At 40.7% G+C, this 13,566-nt stretch overlaps 1 protein-coding gene across 3 annotated transcripts; it reads left to right on the forward strand.

The window, feature by feature from the left end:
- The first annotated feature begins 1,342 nt into the window (after positions 1-1,342).
- LOC308131665 (interleukin-1 receptor type 1) lies at positions 1,343-13,556 on the forward strand. 3 transcript variants are annotated; one of them, XM_080498482.1, is made up of 12 exons: positions 1,343-1,437; positions 3,888-3,965; positions 5,229-5,481; positions 6,103-6,295; positions 6,467-6,638; positions 6,745-6,807; positions 7,345-7,480; positions 7,571-7,728; positions 8,191-8,334; positions 10,576-10,743; positions 11,220-11,479; positions 12,316-13,556. In XM_080498482.1, exons 2-12 carry the CDS (start codon positions 3,890-3,892, stop codon positions 12,595-12,597), a joined length of 1,905 nt encoding a protein of 634 aa, XP_080354608.1. In that variant the 5' UTR covers positions 1,343-1,437; positions 3,888-3,889; the 3' UTR covers positions 12,598-13,556. The 3 variants fall into 3 exon arrangements, with proteins under 3 accessions (XP_080354608.1, XP_080354607.1, XP_080354609.1); XM_080498481.1 differs by lacking the exon at positions 1,343-1,437 and adding an exon at positions 3,736-3,802; XM_080498483.1 differs by lacking the exon at positions 1,343-1,437 and adding an exon at positions 3,736-3,802 and having other exon boundaries at positions 7,574-7,728.
- Positions 13,557-13,566: the final 10 nt, after the last annotated feature.

Below are 13,566 nucleotides of genomic sequence, written 5' to 3' on the forward strand. Positions count from 1 at the left end.
GTCAGTGTTTGTGTGCAAACTGTTCCAGGAACACTCAAGTTCTGACTTTAACGGTATCAGAGGATCTTTTTTTTGGAACTTTAGACAAAAAAAAAAGAAAGAATTGAACATTAATGCACGTCTCACTTTCCAGCCTGCACTGATCATTATTGAATTATTAAAGTTCTCAATGACAGTTTAATACTTACTTGTTGGAGCATTTGCAATCTCCACAATTAAGTATTTCTCCTTCATTAATGTTACATTTATGAAGATTGTACCAGATTGTACTTTCATTTTCTAGTTTTTTCTACATATGGGGACAAATGTCTATATTTTCTCCTCCGTCCTTGTTGACAGGGTTGTAAAACATAAAGCCAAAAACCTGGCCTGCAAGAGGCACAAAAACATTGATTTTTTTTTTTTTTTAACTACACATTTCTTAAGAATAGTGGACCAAACACAACACTGGGACCTGAGGTGAGATATCGGTGATGCTGCCATGACAGACAGCAAACTAGCATTAGCCTCAACGCCACGCTGTCGGGGAGTTTGTAAAAACACCCATAATGCAACAGTGATAGGAGAAGGTTGTTTTTTTAATTCACTGTATTTTGAACCAGGTTTCATCAAAATTGGCTACCGTATACCTATTTTTTTTTTTTTTTTTTACAGTTGTGACTTTTTCCAAGTCAGTTTAAATAAAACACACAAATAATTATAAGTGATTATAACTAGTGGAAGGTGTAAAACTGATTTCTATTTAAATTTTTATTCATATTTTTTTCAAATAGCTAAAGATTATTAATGGATGTCTTAAAAAAAAAAAATCTTTAACGTTATGCTATGATGACTGTTTTAATCCTTAGAGTGACTTTTTCTGCAATTGTTAATCATGTCTAATGGCAGAAACAAAACAAACAAAGCAGGAAGTGACCATATATAGTAAACGTACCATAAAAATGTCATATAAGTGTTAAATATTCTTCTTCTTCTTCCTAAAAGTAACTGAGTACTAATCCCCCCAGTAACAAACTTAACAAATGGCGTCTTTGAGAGAAATACGCACTGAATGAGACCTTGAATCACCTGTGGAGGTATTTTACTCACCCATTCACACCTCGACTGAACGTGACTCATTCAGTCATCGGTTCTACTCCCACGTTTGAGTTGAGCTGCTGAACCAGCTCTTTCTGTTCCCACGCTCCTCTGCCCCCCCCCTCCCCCCCCCCCCCCCCCCCAGAGCTACTTCACATCCCAATCACTCAACAACATCCAGACCCAGAGGCTGAAATCTGTGCAGACTCGTGTTTTAGGCTCTTGTCATCCGTCATGATCTCCAGGTCTTTGGTGAGAAGCAACATGGAACTTTCTGGCTGCGTTTCTTTTTTGACGAGTCACTAGACTTCTGCTCTGTGCTGGATCTCCCCTCCCAAAAAGGATTATCTGTCAAATAAGGTAAAAAAAAATAAATAAAAATCAACCATTTGTGTTGTTGTTTCTTTCAAAGGACAGGAATTTGGTTTGGAATTTAAATGTTCTTGGACTGATTCAGTATTTGAAGCTGTTGCGTACCATTGTGGCTTTGGGTCACTTTCTCCCTGGAAGTGACGCAAAACTTTTCCCTCTTAATCATGCATGATACACCAAACTTCTACCAAAACACGTCTACCCTCAGCAGCAGTTGAGTAGAATTATAGTAATACTTAGAACTTAGAAATATAGTAATTATAGTAAAAGTTTAAAGTAGTACCACTACTTCATTGAATATAACCAATAACTGTCATAGGGCATAATATTTCAGTCGTTTGCAAAAACACTGTATAAGCTGCTGTTTGTTCCTCGAATGCGTCAAAATACAAAAAGCAACTTTTCTTGAAATGTGTTTAAAAAAAAATAAAAAATCAAACCACAGCCCCGTTGCACCGCCAGCAGACCAGTTTCCGTTTGTTTCTGCTCACCTTGGTGTGAATACAGTAGTTCAGAGCGGGTTTTTTTTTTTTTTTCTCCCCTCCCCCGCTTCGCGTTCACACGCGAGCCGCTTCTTGTTATTTTACGTCCTGACAACTTCACGCAAAGGAAATCAGGCTCACGCCGATCTCAGGTTTGATCAGTGTCCACCTTCAGCTTTGCGCTTCATATTTTCCCTCATGCATTGGAAAGGGAGCAGATTTGAAAAAGGAGTGACGTTCAAAGGGGAATATTTCCGCAGCAACATGTGGGATTCACTGAGACATGCTGCCTGTGTTGCATCACCAAGGAGCAACGTTGCCTCCTGCACTCGCATTGTTACACTGTGGATGCATGTGGTGAAAGGTGTGGCATCACACACACACACACACTCACACACATGCACACACACACACGGTGCAAAATGCCTGATTTTGTAAATATATTATTCTAAAATATAACACGTCAATGTAAAAACACTTTTATTCTTGTTATTTAGTCTTGCTGTTCTTATTAGTCATTTTCACTGCATTTTCTATGATTTATTACTATAATCTCTGATAATTTCTATCCTTTTTTTTAATGGCGGATCAAGAAGCTGTGAAAGTGATATAGTCAGTATCATTCAGGCCGAGTTTTCTCGACAATGTTTAAAGTGTCATTTTTTTGTGTTTTGAGTTTCAGAAAAGTTTCATGTTTACGAGGCAACATTTGGAAAACAATTATATCGGTTTACACGGGAACAGTAGAAGCACTGTAAATATTGTAATGTAATAGCATGTTGGGCCACTACTGGGTGCGTTTTTTCTTAATGAAACTACACACACACACACACACACACACACACACACACACACACACACACACACACACACACACACACACACACACACAAATGCACACAGTCAATTGATACTTCATAGTTGTTTTTACCTATACCAAGCTCAGTTTTTATGTGTACGTGACCAAGATATTTTTTTATTGGAATCTCTTTCTATCACATGGTAGTGTCGTACATCAGCTTTGGATTTTTCATAGTGTATATCAATCCGCTATAAACTACCAAGTCCCAGGAGAAAGTGGACAAAACATTGATCTTATTGTCCATCTACGTGCACATCTGCAGAAGAATGACTTATTGGTAGCAGCGGTATTTCAGAAATGTTGCATTTCCTCCTGTTTCCAATGCCATTCATTCAGGGCATTTATTTATTTATTTACTTATTTTAGAAACGTTGTGTCCGTGCATTGGGATTAAACCAATGTCAAGTGAAAGAGACGCTGCAAAACGTGAAAATTCTGTGGTGTAAATGGGACCGAAACTTTTAGCAGCTTCACTAGAATATAATCTGGGGAACCGCGAACCAGATTAAAAATGTTATCGGAGCTTCTACATAGTCGAGACTGTTGCTCGCTCTCCTGGCTAACACAGGTGTGGTTTGGCTCACGTCTATATTTATCCAACAGCAGGCGCCGGGAAAGCTTTGCCTTCAGTTCAAACAGTAAATTCATAAACAAGGTGTTGAGTCAGTGGGCTGGTATGTGCAGACATATTTACCCAGGAGGAGTTGTGTTCGCTAATATATTTCCAGGCAGGAGAAGGAACGATTTGTCATGTTGCGTTTTAGGAATGCCAGACCTTCCCAGAGAGCCAAAGCATTACACTCCTGTTTGTCAGAGATTTCCACACCAGTGAGTCCTTCAATACCAGAACGCCCGTCATTAGTGCAGAGAGAGGGGGAGGGGGTGGGGGTGGGGGAGGGAGAGGAAGAGAGGGAGAGGGACGGGTTTTAATCAAATGCGACTGGGAAACGTCAGGTTGAACATGGAAATGCTCTCCAGCTTCATGTGATTTAAACACAGAAATGTTTTGGTAAGTTTTCAGTTGATTTTTTTTTTTTAACCTCAAGTTGTTGTTCTGCTATATGTTCATTAGTGTGTGTGTGTGTGTGTTTCAGCTATGGGTGCGAGTTCAGCACTGGGAACCCTTCTGTTTTTCCTCGGCCTCCACACAACATGTGCAGGATTCATTCAAGGTGGGCTGAGAAACACTTATTTCAATACTTCTATGACAGAAATGCGTGCGATTGTGAACAAACACGTACATACAAATGTTTAAATTCTCAGATATTACAGGATGTTAAAGACCACATAGCGAGTCAAGTATTTCACCTTTAATTTGCTGAGTCCAATCCCAACATCTGCCTGGACTCTGAAGAGAAGTGTTTTGCTGCCCTCTTGTGGTTGGTCACTAATAGGTGAAAAACTCCTGCCCATGTTAGTCAGGTTTATTAAATGTTACGTCTTAAATGAAACAGACAAATTCTGCTTATTCACAATGTAACAATCTGAAATAAAACTTAACAGTCTAAAGATGTGTACTCATATTGACCTGGTTTTATTGTGAGAGGAGTGATGAAGGCAGGAAAATTAAAATTTTTAATAATTTGAAGGGCTGATGGGTTTCAAGATTCGATTAAGTTTGGTAAAAAAAAATGTGGTCTGCCTGCAAATTATGTAAGAAAACATGCAAGTCATATTTTGTGTGTTTGCGTTTGTTGATCTATGTTTTTGTTTGCGTGCACCCATGAGGACTCATGTCCCCGTTGATATGAAGACATTAGACCTCTTCAGGACTATAAATACATTATCTTTAGACTGAGACATGTTTTAAGTAGTCGTGGATATGTTTAGAATAACTCTGCTGCAAAATGATGTCAGTCCTGGTGACATCCCTATAAGGAAGCAAAACCAATTGTGTGTGTGTGTGTGTGTGTGTGTGTGTGTGTGTGTGTGTGTGTGTGTGTGTGTGTGTGTGTGTGTGTGCTTGTTTATATTGACATATGGGGACCCAAGACTGATTATAAACTCCATAATGGGGACTCGTGTCACTGTGGGGACCAAGATGGAGGTCACCCTAATGACAATCACGACATACATGTAGTTAGACTGTTGCTATTGTAGGGTAAGATCAAGTAGCAGTTAAATCTAACGTCTTTAGAAAAGTAATGTCCCCATAAGGAGGTTCGACAAACGAGTGTTTTGTTCGTCGATGTTTTCACTCCACAGCTCTGTGGCCTTCTCCTTTTTGAAGAAGACATAAATATATGTTGCATGATGATTGATTGCAAATTAGATTTCAACCTCTAATTCAGGATCTTAAGATTGAGACTAATATGTTCACCACACTTTAAATGTTGAGTTATTGAAAATCAGGTGGTCAGATAAAAATTGTCTTGGTTCATATTCAGCAATTACTCATTTGAAATAATAAATCTCCACCCATATGTGTGTTGCAGAGAATTGCACCAACTACAAGCTCCAGTTCGAGAGGGTTTTCTCCGTCCCTGGAGATGTGGCAATGCTGAATACCACCCTGGTCTCTCCGGACGTCTTCGACTTCAGCTCCGTCCCGTATAACATCACCTGGTACAGCTCCAAGACCGGCCAAGAAATGAGCAACCAGACGGGCTACGTCCTGGCACGCGGAGAAACCCTCTGGTTCCTCAACGTAACACTGGACAATGACGGGGAATATGTCAGCATACTGAGGTACAGTAGCATTGGAACTCACCGTGCAAAATCTCTTACAGTCCAATGTAAAATAGTACAACGAGCCCCAAACTAAAGCATTTGAAACAGTAATACACAATACAAAAATAACATTTTGGATGTTTTCACGTGTGATGTTCAATGTGTACAAATAGAGGTTCACAATGATAAAATTAAACAAAACAGGTTTTTCAAAAATAAAAGTTTATTTGAGAATGTAATTGAGAAAAACAAATATTACTATTTATTATTAGTTCAATTAAGAACAAGAGACGCTCCCTGAAAATGTCAGCTCAAAGACAAATCAGTATAGTTATAGGCTAAGGTTATTGTGGAATATACTCTTAGGATAATCTACTGTGTGACAAACAAAATACATTTGTTTGTGTCACTTGGAAACTATAGGCCTGTGTGAACATAATACTACATTGAGAGTTCGTCAGAGTTCATTCTTGGGCCTCGTCATACTTAGCTGATGACACTCAACTTTATCCGACATCATTACTTGAACCGTATATTAATGATTACGCTTATTTCAATCGGGTATTTTTTTTTTTTTCTTTACTTTGTCTCTCTGCTGCTCCCTGGAGATTTAATGCCTGTCCTATAAATTTCCAACAGGACCCCTTCTCAATGCTACATGCAGGCCACGAAGCTGGTAGTGGACCTGCCTGCAGCAGGGGAGTGTGGGAGGCCACATAAAGCTGAACAACCGCTCACACAAGGCGTCCATGACACCCTGCACTGCCCTCTGAAGGACTACCTCAGCAAACTGGACCGATACAACGTGACCTCCACCCTCCAGTGGTACAAAGTGAGTCAGTGGAAATCCTTAACCAAGCATTGACCAGAACATAACTGGGAGTATTTGCAATTGTTTTTACTAAGTGCACATTTACCATTTTGAGGGATTCGTTTGAAAGCAAAGTTGCTTTTAGTGATGAGTATGAACTACTTGACCTTTATGTTTCCCTTTCCTGTGCAGGGCTGTGACCCCATTCTGGATGCTACAGGCAGCTACACCTACAGATCGAAGACCATGCTGACGATCAAAGGGGTGGAACCTCACCACAACGGCTTCTATACGTGCACGCTCACTTTCAGGCTCGGCGGCATCACGGGATCCGTGTCGGAGACTATTGACGCAAAGGTCACAGGTTAGAACAGATTCTAGTCGATTCACCATTTGGCGAAGTTACTCCAAAGCCATTTGGCGTCATTTAGTGACAGCCTACCTACATGTCTTTTTGTTTGCCTTTTCAGACACGTATGAGTTGGTTCCACAAGTGCATGAACCGGCCAACAACGTTATCAAGGCCCATTTGGGTAAGTCTGCCACGTTCCTTAAGGGGGTTTTCATGACCTTTTTGCTTTCTACCAACTCCAAGAATCAAGAGAGGAGGTGCAGAAAAGAGGTGTCCAAACTACAGCCTGTGAATATGTTGGGCCTGTTTTTGAATGACCTGAAAAAAAAAAATGCATTTTAGGGCATAGTACTAGAATATGTTCTTCACAAAACAATCAAGAAAATGTTAAAAATAGCAAGTGAGTACTGGAGATTTTAGACCATTTCTGTGATAAACTTCACCTGGAGTGAGACGGATCGTTGTAAGTGAACCAGGATGAACATTTCTGTATTGTGTCGATATCACCACCTCCGCCGTTGTTTCTGTGATGCCAAGTTATATACGTTACAGATGTACAGATACTAGCTACTTGCTGACACAGAGTACCAATACAAGTACTTATTAATATGCCACTAGGCCTACGGTGCTTCCCTAGTTTTCACTGCATGTGGAATATAAAATTGTTGATAAAATGCTTAATTTAATAAATAAAAAGTATCTTTGTTTGTGTGTTTAGGGTCCAACTTCACCAAGCGGTGTCGTGTGTTCGTCCCGGGGAAAGGAAGACCCTTCATCGATGTCCTGTGGCTGGTCAGAGATTGCTTCATAGTGAATATCCACCCCTCAGATCGCGTCTATACATCGGAGCAAAGGTCCGCGTCGATTTCCCTCTTATTTTCATTTCTCTCTGAAGCTGCTTCGTTGTTTTGTCTGCCCAGTCTAAGTTTTATTTCAAACCTAAGCAGGTCATGGACTCAGGACGCTCCCAAGAGAGGAATATGGATCGAGCGGGTGTTGATGTTCTCCGAGCTGAAAGAGGAGGATTTTCGCCTCAACTACACCTGTCGGGCGTACAGTTCTCGAGGATTCCCTGAGGCGTATTTCACCCTGCTGCCAGCAGGTAGCAGCACAGTGTCACACTCACTATTGGTTAGGTTTCTTCACAAAAACATGATTTTTACTGCTGAATGTTGACCAGTTAGTTATGCAACAGTTGTGTTTTCTTGTTTGTTTGTTTTTTTTTTTTTTTTCTGGATACAAAGTTCACATACTCAAACTTAATATTCAAACTAGCGTCAAACCTCACTAAGTAACAATTTCATTTATTTAGTGGGATTGAACCTCCCCTCTGACCAAGGTCACTGACTCTTTTTTTCTTGTCAGTCTAATGTTTATAGACAATCTTATCATAAAAAAAAATATATATATATATCAAGTAATATGTGTGTCAGGGAGACACTTGGTTTTGCTTAATCACATGCATGCTGGGATTCCCCCAGAGTGTGCATTGCGTCCCTCAGCTGAAAACTAAACAGCTGAATTCAAATATTTTGTTTTTTAATTATTATTTTTGTTTTCACAGATCCAAACGTCATTCTTCCAATCGGCCTGGTGCTCGGTGGCGTCATGCTTCTCTTCATCTGCACGGTCATCTTCTACTACACCTTCAAGATCAACATCGTGCTGTGGATCAGGAGAGCGTTTCCAGTCCTCTATATTAACACAGGTAAAACACCATGCAAGGTGTGTGTGTGTGTGTGTGTGTGTGCGTGTGAGACTACTTAACACAAGTTATTAATAGAGGCGACTTTAAAACACTGAATCGGAGGGCCGAGATATAATCCAGCACTGAATTGATCTGTGTTTTTGTCTGTTCATAATGCGTCTAATTATAGTGATTCAACCCATTTTTCACTCAATCAGCACAAAGTGTGTTTGTGTGTGTGTGTGTGTGTGTGTGTGTGTGTGTGTGTGTGCGACTACTTAACACAAGGTATGAATAGAGGCGACTTTAAAACACTGAATCGGAGGGCCGAGATATAATCCAGCATTGAATTGATCTGTGTTTTTGTCTAATTATAATGATTCAATCCGTTTTTCACTCAATCAGCACAAAGTTACACTTCTGAGTTCATTAAATAAGTTCTTAGGTGCACTCATATCAGTAAAAAGTCAAACATCTGGTCAAATTTAGTCTGTAACAAGGTCAAAATGTCTCGCTGTATGAGCTTGCAATATGTAAAGAAAAAAACAGATAAGATGTTAATTCAATTATGAAAAAGTGATTAAAAATCCCTTATGAATTGATTTTTATAGACATATTTGGCAAAATGTTGATATAAAAATCCAGGATTTGTGCACATTAAATGTCTTTATTCTGTGCCTTCACATTTTTCATGTATTATGCATCTATTTTAAATTCCATAAAAGTTCATTGACAGCAATCTTTTTTTTAGCAATACAGCAAAAAACATTACAGTTGTTGGTATTTCTAAGACATTTCTTTTGTAATTTTAAAATTATTGTTATATGGTTTTTTTTTTCATCTCAGTTTGGTCGTATTTGATAACAATTATGTCTTAAAGGTAAAATCCTCAGTTTTCTATCTGCATTTCGTAATTTCTTTTAAAACAATTATGGTAACTACAATTAAAAAAAAAACAAAGGTCTGTTGTGGTACGTACCCTCCCCGGATCAAACAAATCGTTGTATCATTGATTCAGTGTGTGATGAGAGCAATATGTCAGCTCACACATTGCTACAAGGTGGAAATACCCACAGTGACACTTTCACCTCACACACACACACACACACACACACACACACACACACACACACACACACACACACACACACACACACACACACACACACACACACACACACACACAAATCGAAAGCGTTGGAATTTGAAGTCGTCCTTCATACCTGACCACAAGCGTCTTCGCTGAGCAAGCAAAGGAAACGCATTAACCACAGCGCTGCTTGCAACGTTACAGATGCATTCTGATGAAACTGAGGGAACTAGAGCATCACACACACGGTTTGCTCACGGCTCCTAACAAGTCCGGTTACAAGTTACAATGTGTAGTTGAGTAGAAGTAATCAGGTTTCCCCTCAGTGAATGTAAGATGCAGTCAAACAGAACTAAGTTGAATTAATTTGTTATGTCACCACTAAGCTCTGAGGAAATCCAGACTCATGTCAATCAGGTGTTTGCAGCAACGAAGGAACTAAAACAGTCCGTCCATCGCGATGGGGTCAGTATCTGATGCTGTGCTTCTAGAATCCTAAGAGTTTTGACGGCTGGAGTATTATACTCCTGGTAGATCCACCCAGTCCTGATTGGTTGAAGGGTAAAGACATTTTCTTGGGGATATTTTCTGTGTTGTATCTCAAATATAAACTTTATCCCTTCATCTCCGAGATTACAACTTTGGTTAAATTCCTTTAAATGCTCCGATATGTTCGATAACTTCCTCCACAAACATGTAAAACTCTCCATTAAAGCCCGACTCGAGTTTGAATTGATCTGTTTGCACATGATGTCTCTCATTGTGTTCTTCTTTCTATAAAACTTGCAAAATGCATGAAAACTAAAGGCGTAATTTTTTGGCTCAAGAAAACACAGAAAGGTTCCCAAAGACAGAGCTGAGCTGTGGTCATTTTCTACTTTGAGATAAGATTACTGATCACAACGCCACCATGCGGCCATAAATCAACTAGTTCTTTTGATCGCATGCTTCTTCTTTTGTCTTTATTTCATCCCGACACTATTTAATCTGCAGACTGAGGTATGAAACAAGTCATACAGCATCAATAAAGTTGGGAAAAATATTTTTTTTTAAAAACCCCACCATGCTAAAGAAGTTGTAGTCGTGAAACTTTCAATTATTTTGACAGTAGCTAACTCAGTTTCCACTTCGTACCCACAAGCTTCTGGCAACTCGTCTTGTTCGTGTTTCAGACTCGGACGGAAAGCTGTACGATGCCTACGTGGCGTACCCGCAGCCCCGGGCCCTCGGATTCAGCCAGGAAGTGGAGGCGTTCGCCCTCCACACGCTGCCTCAGGTGCTGGAAAAGTCCTGCGGCTACAAACTGTTCATCGCAGGCCGCGACTGCCTGCCGGGACAGGGTGAGTTACCGCCGAGCCGAAATCGGTCGTTTCGGAGTGGAGAAAGTAGACTTTAAGATGAGGGTTGGTCGCTGTGGTCGTGCCAGCTTTCAGTCAAAAATGGAGCAGTAATTCAATCCTGGAAATCCCCCCCATATACAAAACAGCCGCCCCTCCCCAACCGCTTCATCCATAATGAGTCAATGACATATAGAGGAAAAGCACAGACTATCCTGAAACTGAGCTGCAAATAATTATCTGAAATAAAAAGTAGAGGACAGCACGGTTACTTAACTTGATATTCTATAAAGATTTGCAAAATGTGCCTTTTTTAAATTTTGTCCAAATAAGATAGAGAGGTTGTTAAATGGAAAATTAAATCACCTTTGAAAACTGTTAATGGCATTTCTCTGCTGTTCTCTGTTACGTTGCACCCCCCCCCCCCACATTCAATCCCTCCTAGTTAATTTGCCCATCATTCTTCCTCTCTGCCGCAGCCGTGGCGGACTCGGTGGAAGAGAACATCCAGGCCAGCCGCCGGTTCCTCCTTCTCTACACCGCCTCCACTTTCTCCAGGAAAAGACACACAAGCTCCAACAACAACAACAACAACAACAACAACGGTGACGACAAATGTGAAAGTCCAACCGGTGACGACGGCGGCAGTTTCCAGAGGGAAAAGGCCGATCTGGACGGCAGGCAGCAGTTTGAGTGTGTGGCAGCGATGCACCGGGCACTGCTGGAGAGATCTCTGAAGGTACGGAAATGAACGTCCAGCTGGAATCACGGCAGAAGATTGAGGCTCTGGATTTATGAAGGTTTATCTAGTTTTGCACAGTTGAACGTGTTTAACTTCAGTGCTTGGATTCCTCTTGAAGGGGTCGTCTCATCCAGCTTTTCAACACGTCCACATGGTCTCGATGGTCCAAAAACGTCGTATTCAAAGTTTATTTTCCTTGAATTTCCCTCCATTTGAACGTCGGATCGTAGGAGCTGCATTCAGAATCTGCTGTGTCTGTGTGAGCTGGACTGGCTCCGCCCACAAATGCCCACGTATGGGGACGCATATTACTGTTGGAAAACCATTAAAAAGTGAATTTTACATGATGTGAACCCTTCAAGGGAAAGAAAATCCTCAGCAGAAGTGGACTAGTTGTCTTCAATACATCTACCTCATATCTACCTTACTTCCTGTATATCTTCACAATACATCATGATATAAAGGCATAACTGAAGTTTAAATACACATTTTTTTTTTTTTAAAGATTTAGGTTTAAACTTCAGTTATGCTTTATATCATGATGTATTGTGAAGACATGCAGGAAATAAGGCTGTGAGAAAGACACCAGCTCAAGTTTTTGTTATTTTGATTCAGCGAATGCCGAGTGGTCCAATAAATATTTATATTTTTGAATTCCCAGCTGGCGAAGAGAAGAGTTAGTATGTTTATGTGTATTTCCTGTGAATCTGACAACTGAAGTCATAGTGGTTCGTCAGAACTTCATAGTTTACCACATATAATCGTTTTGCCTGATTCAAGGATCTAAAAAGTCCCTCTGTTAATATAATTATCACCCGGCCGTTGGGTTCCAGGTGGTTCTGGTGGAGTTGGAGGAGGTCAGCCCGGCTCAGCTGGCTCTTTTCCCGGAGTCGGTGCGTCACCTGAGGAGGAAGCAGGGCGCCGTCTGTTGGTGGAAGAACTCCAGGACGACGTGTCTGAGTGGGCGAGGAGACGAGGAAAAGGGCCCGAAGGAGTCGCCGGCGTCGACTTCTCTCTCCCCTTCCTCCAGGTTTTGGAAGGAGGTGAGGTACCACATGCCGGTCAGAGGCAAGAGGGCGGCGTACCCCGAGAAAACCGCCCTGCTCAACCTGTGAGAGAAAGACTCAAAGTGTGAACAATTCAAGTACAGGGTGGACACGGACAAAGGTACTCTCAACAGGTATAGTTTACTCACTGCTGCCTTTCTGGTCGGAGAAAAGTACGAGTGTCTTTACACCGACGGAAATCAAAGCTGGGGGAGAAAATGTGGAGGATGTTTTACTGAAAGTCAACGAGAAGATCATCAGTTTATCTGCACTGGGATGGATGGATGGATGGATGGATGGATGGATGGATGGATGGATGGATTATGTATGTATGGATTTATGAATGGATGATCTTTGATGGATGGATAGATGATAAGATGGATGCATGTATGTATAGATGTATGGATGGATGGATGGATGATGTATTGATAGATGGATGGATGATGGATGTATGGATGGATGATGGATGGATGGATAGATGATAAGATGGATGCATGTATGTATATATGGATGGATGGATGATGTATGTATGTATGGAGGATGTATGTATGTATGTATGGATGATGGATGGATGGATTATGTATGTATGGATGATGGATGGATGGATGATTGGATGGATGGATGATGGATGGATAGATGATAATATGTATGTATGTATGGATGGATGATGGATTTATGTATGTATGGATTTATGTATGTATGGATTTATGTATGTATGTATGTATGTATGTATGTATGTATGTATGTATGTATGTGTGTATCTATGTGTGTATGTATGTGTATCTATGTGTGTATGTATGGATGGATGGATGGATGGATGATTGGATGGATGGATGATGGATTATGTATGTATGTATGTATGTATGTATGTATGTATGTATGTATGTATGTATGGCTCTCCTCATCCCTTCACGACACGGTGGTCAGTTTAGAAGTTCGTCCCTCCTGATCATCCTCTCCGTCAATAAATGAGACGGCGTTTCCGAAGCTTTCACTGCCTGGAAGTGTATATCAGCAGAATGTACATATGTGTGTATA

Source organism: Blennius ocellaris (genome assembly GCF_963422515.1).
Source record: "Blennius ocellaris genome assembly, chromosome: 6".
Taxonomy (NCBI): Eukaryota; Metazoa; Chordata; class Actinopteri; order Blenniiformes; family Blenniidae; genus Blennius; species Blennius ocellaris.

Excerpts from the sequence above, each read along its gene's own strand:
- LOC308131665 (XM_080498482.1), top strand. The coding sequence starts at position 3,890 with ATGGGTGCGAGTTCAGCACTGGGAACCCTTCTGTTTTTCCTCGGCCTC. Across the intron at positions 3,966-5,228 it reads ATGTGCAGGATTCATTCAAG|AGAATTGCACCAACTACAAG; the intron begins GTGGGCTGAGAA and ends TGTGTGTTGCAG. Across the intron at positions 11,480-12,315 it reads TGCTGGAGAGATCTCTGAAG|GTGGTTCTGGTGGAGTTGGA; the intron begins GTACGGAAATGA and ends GTTGGGTTCCAG.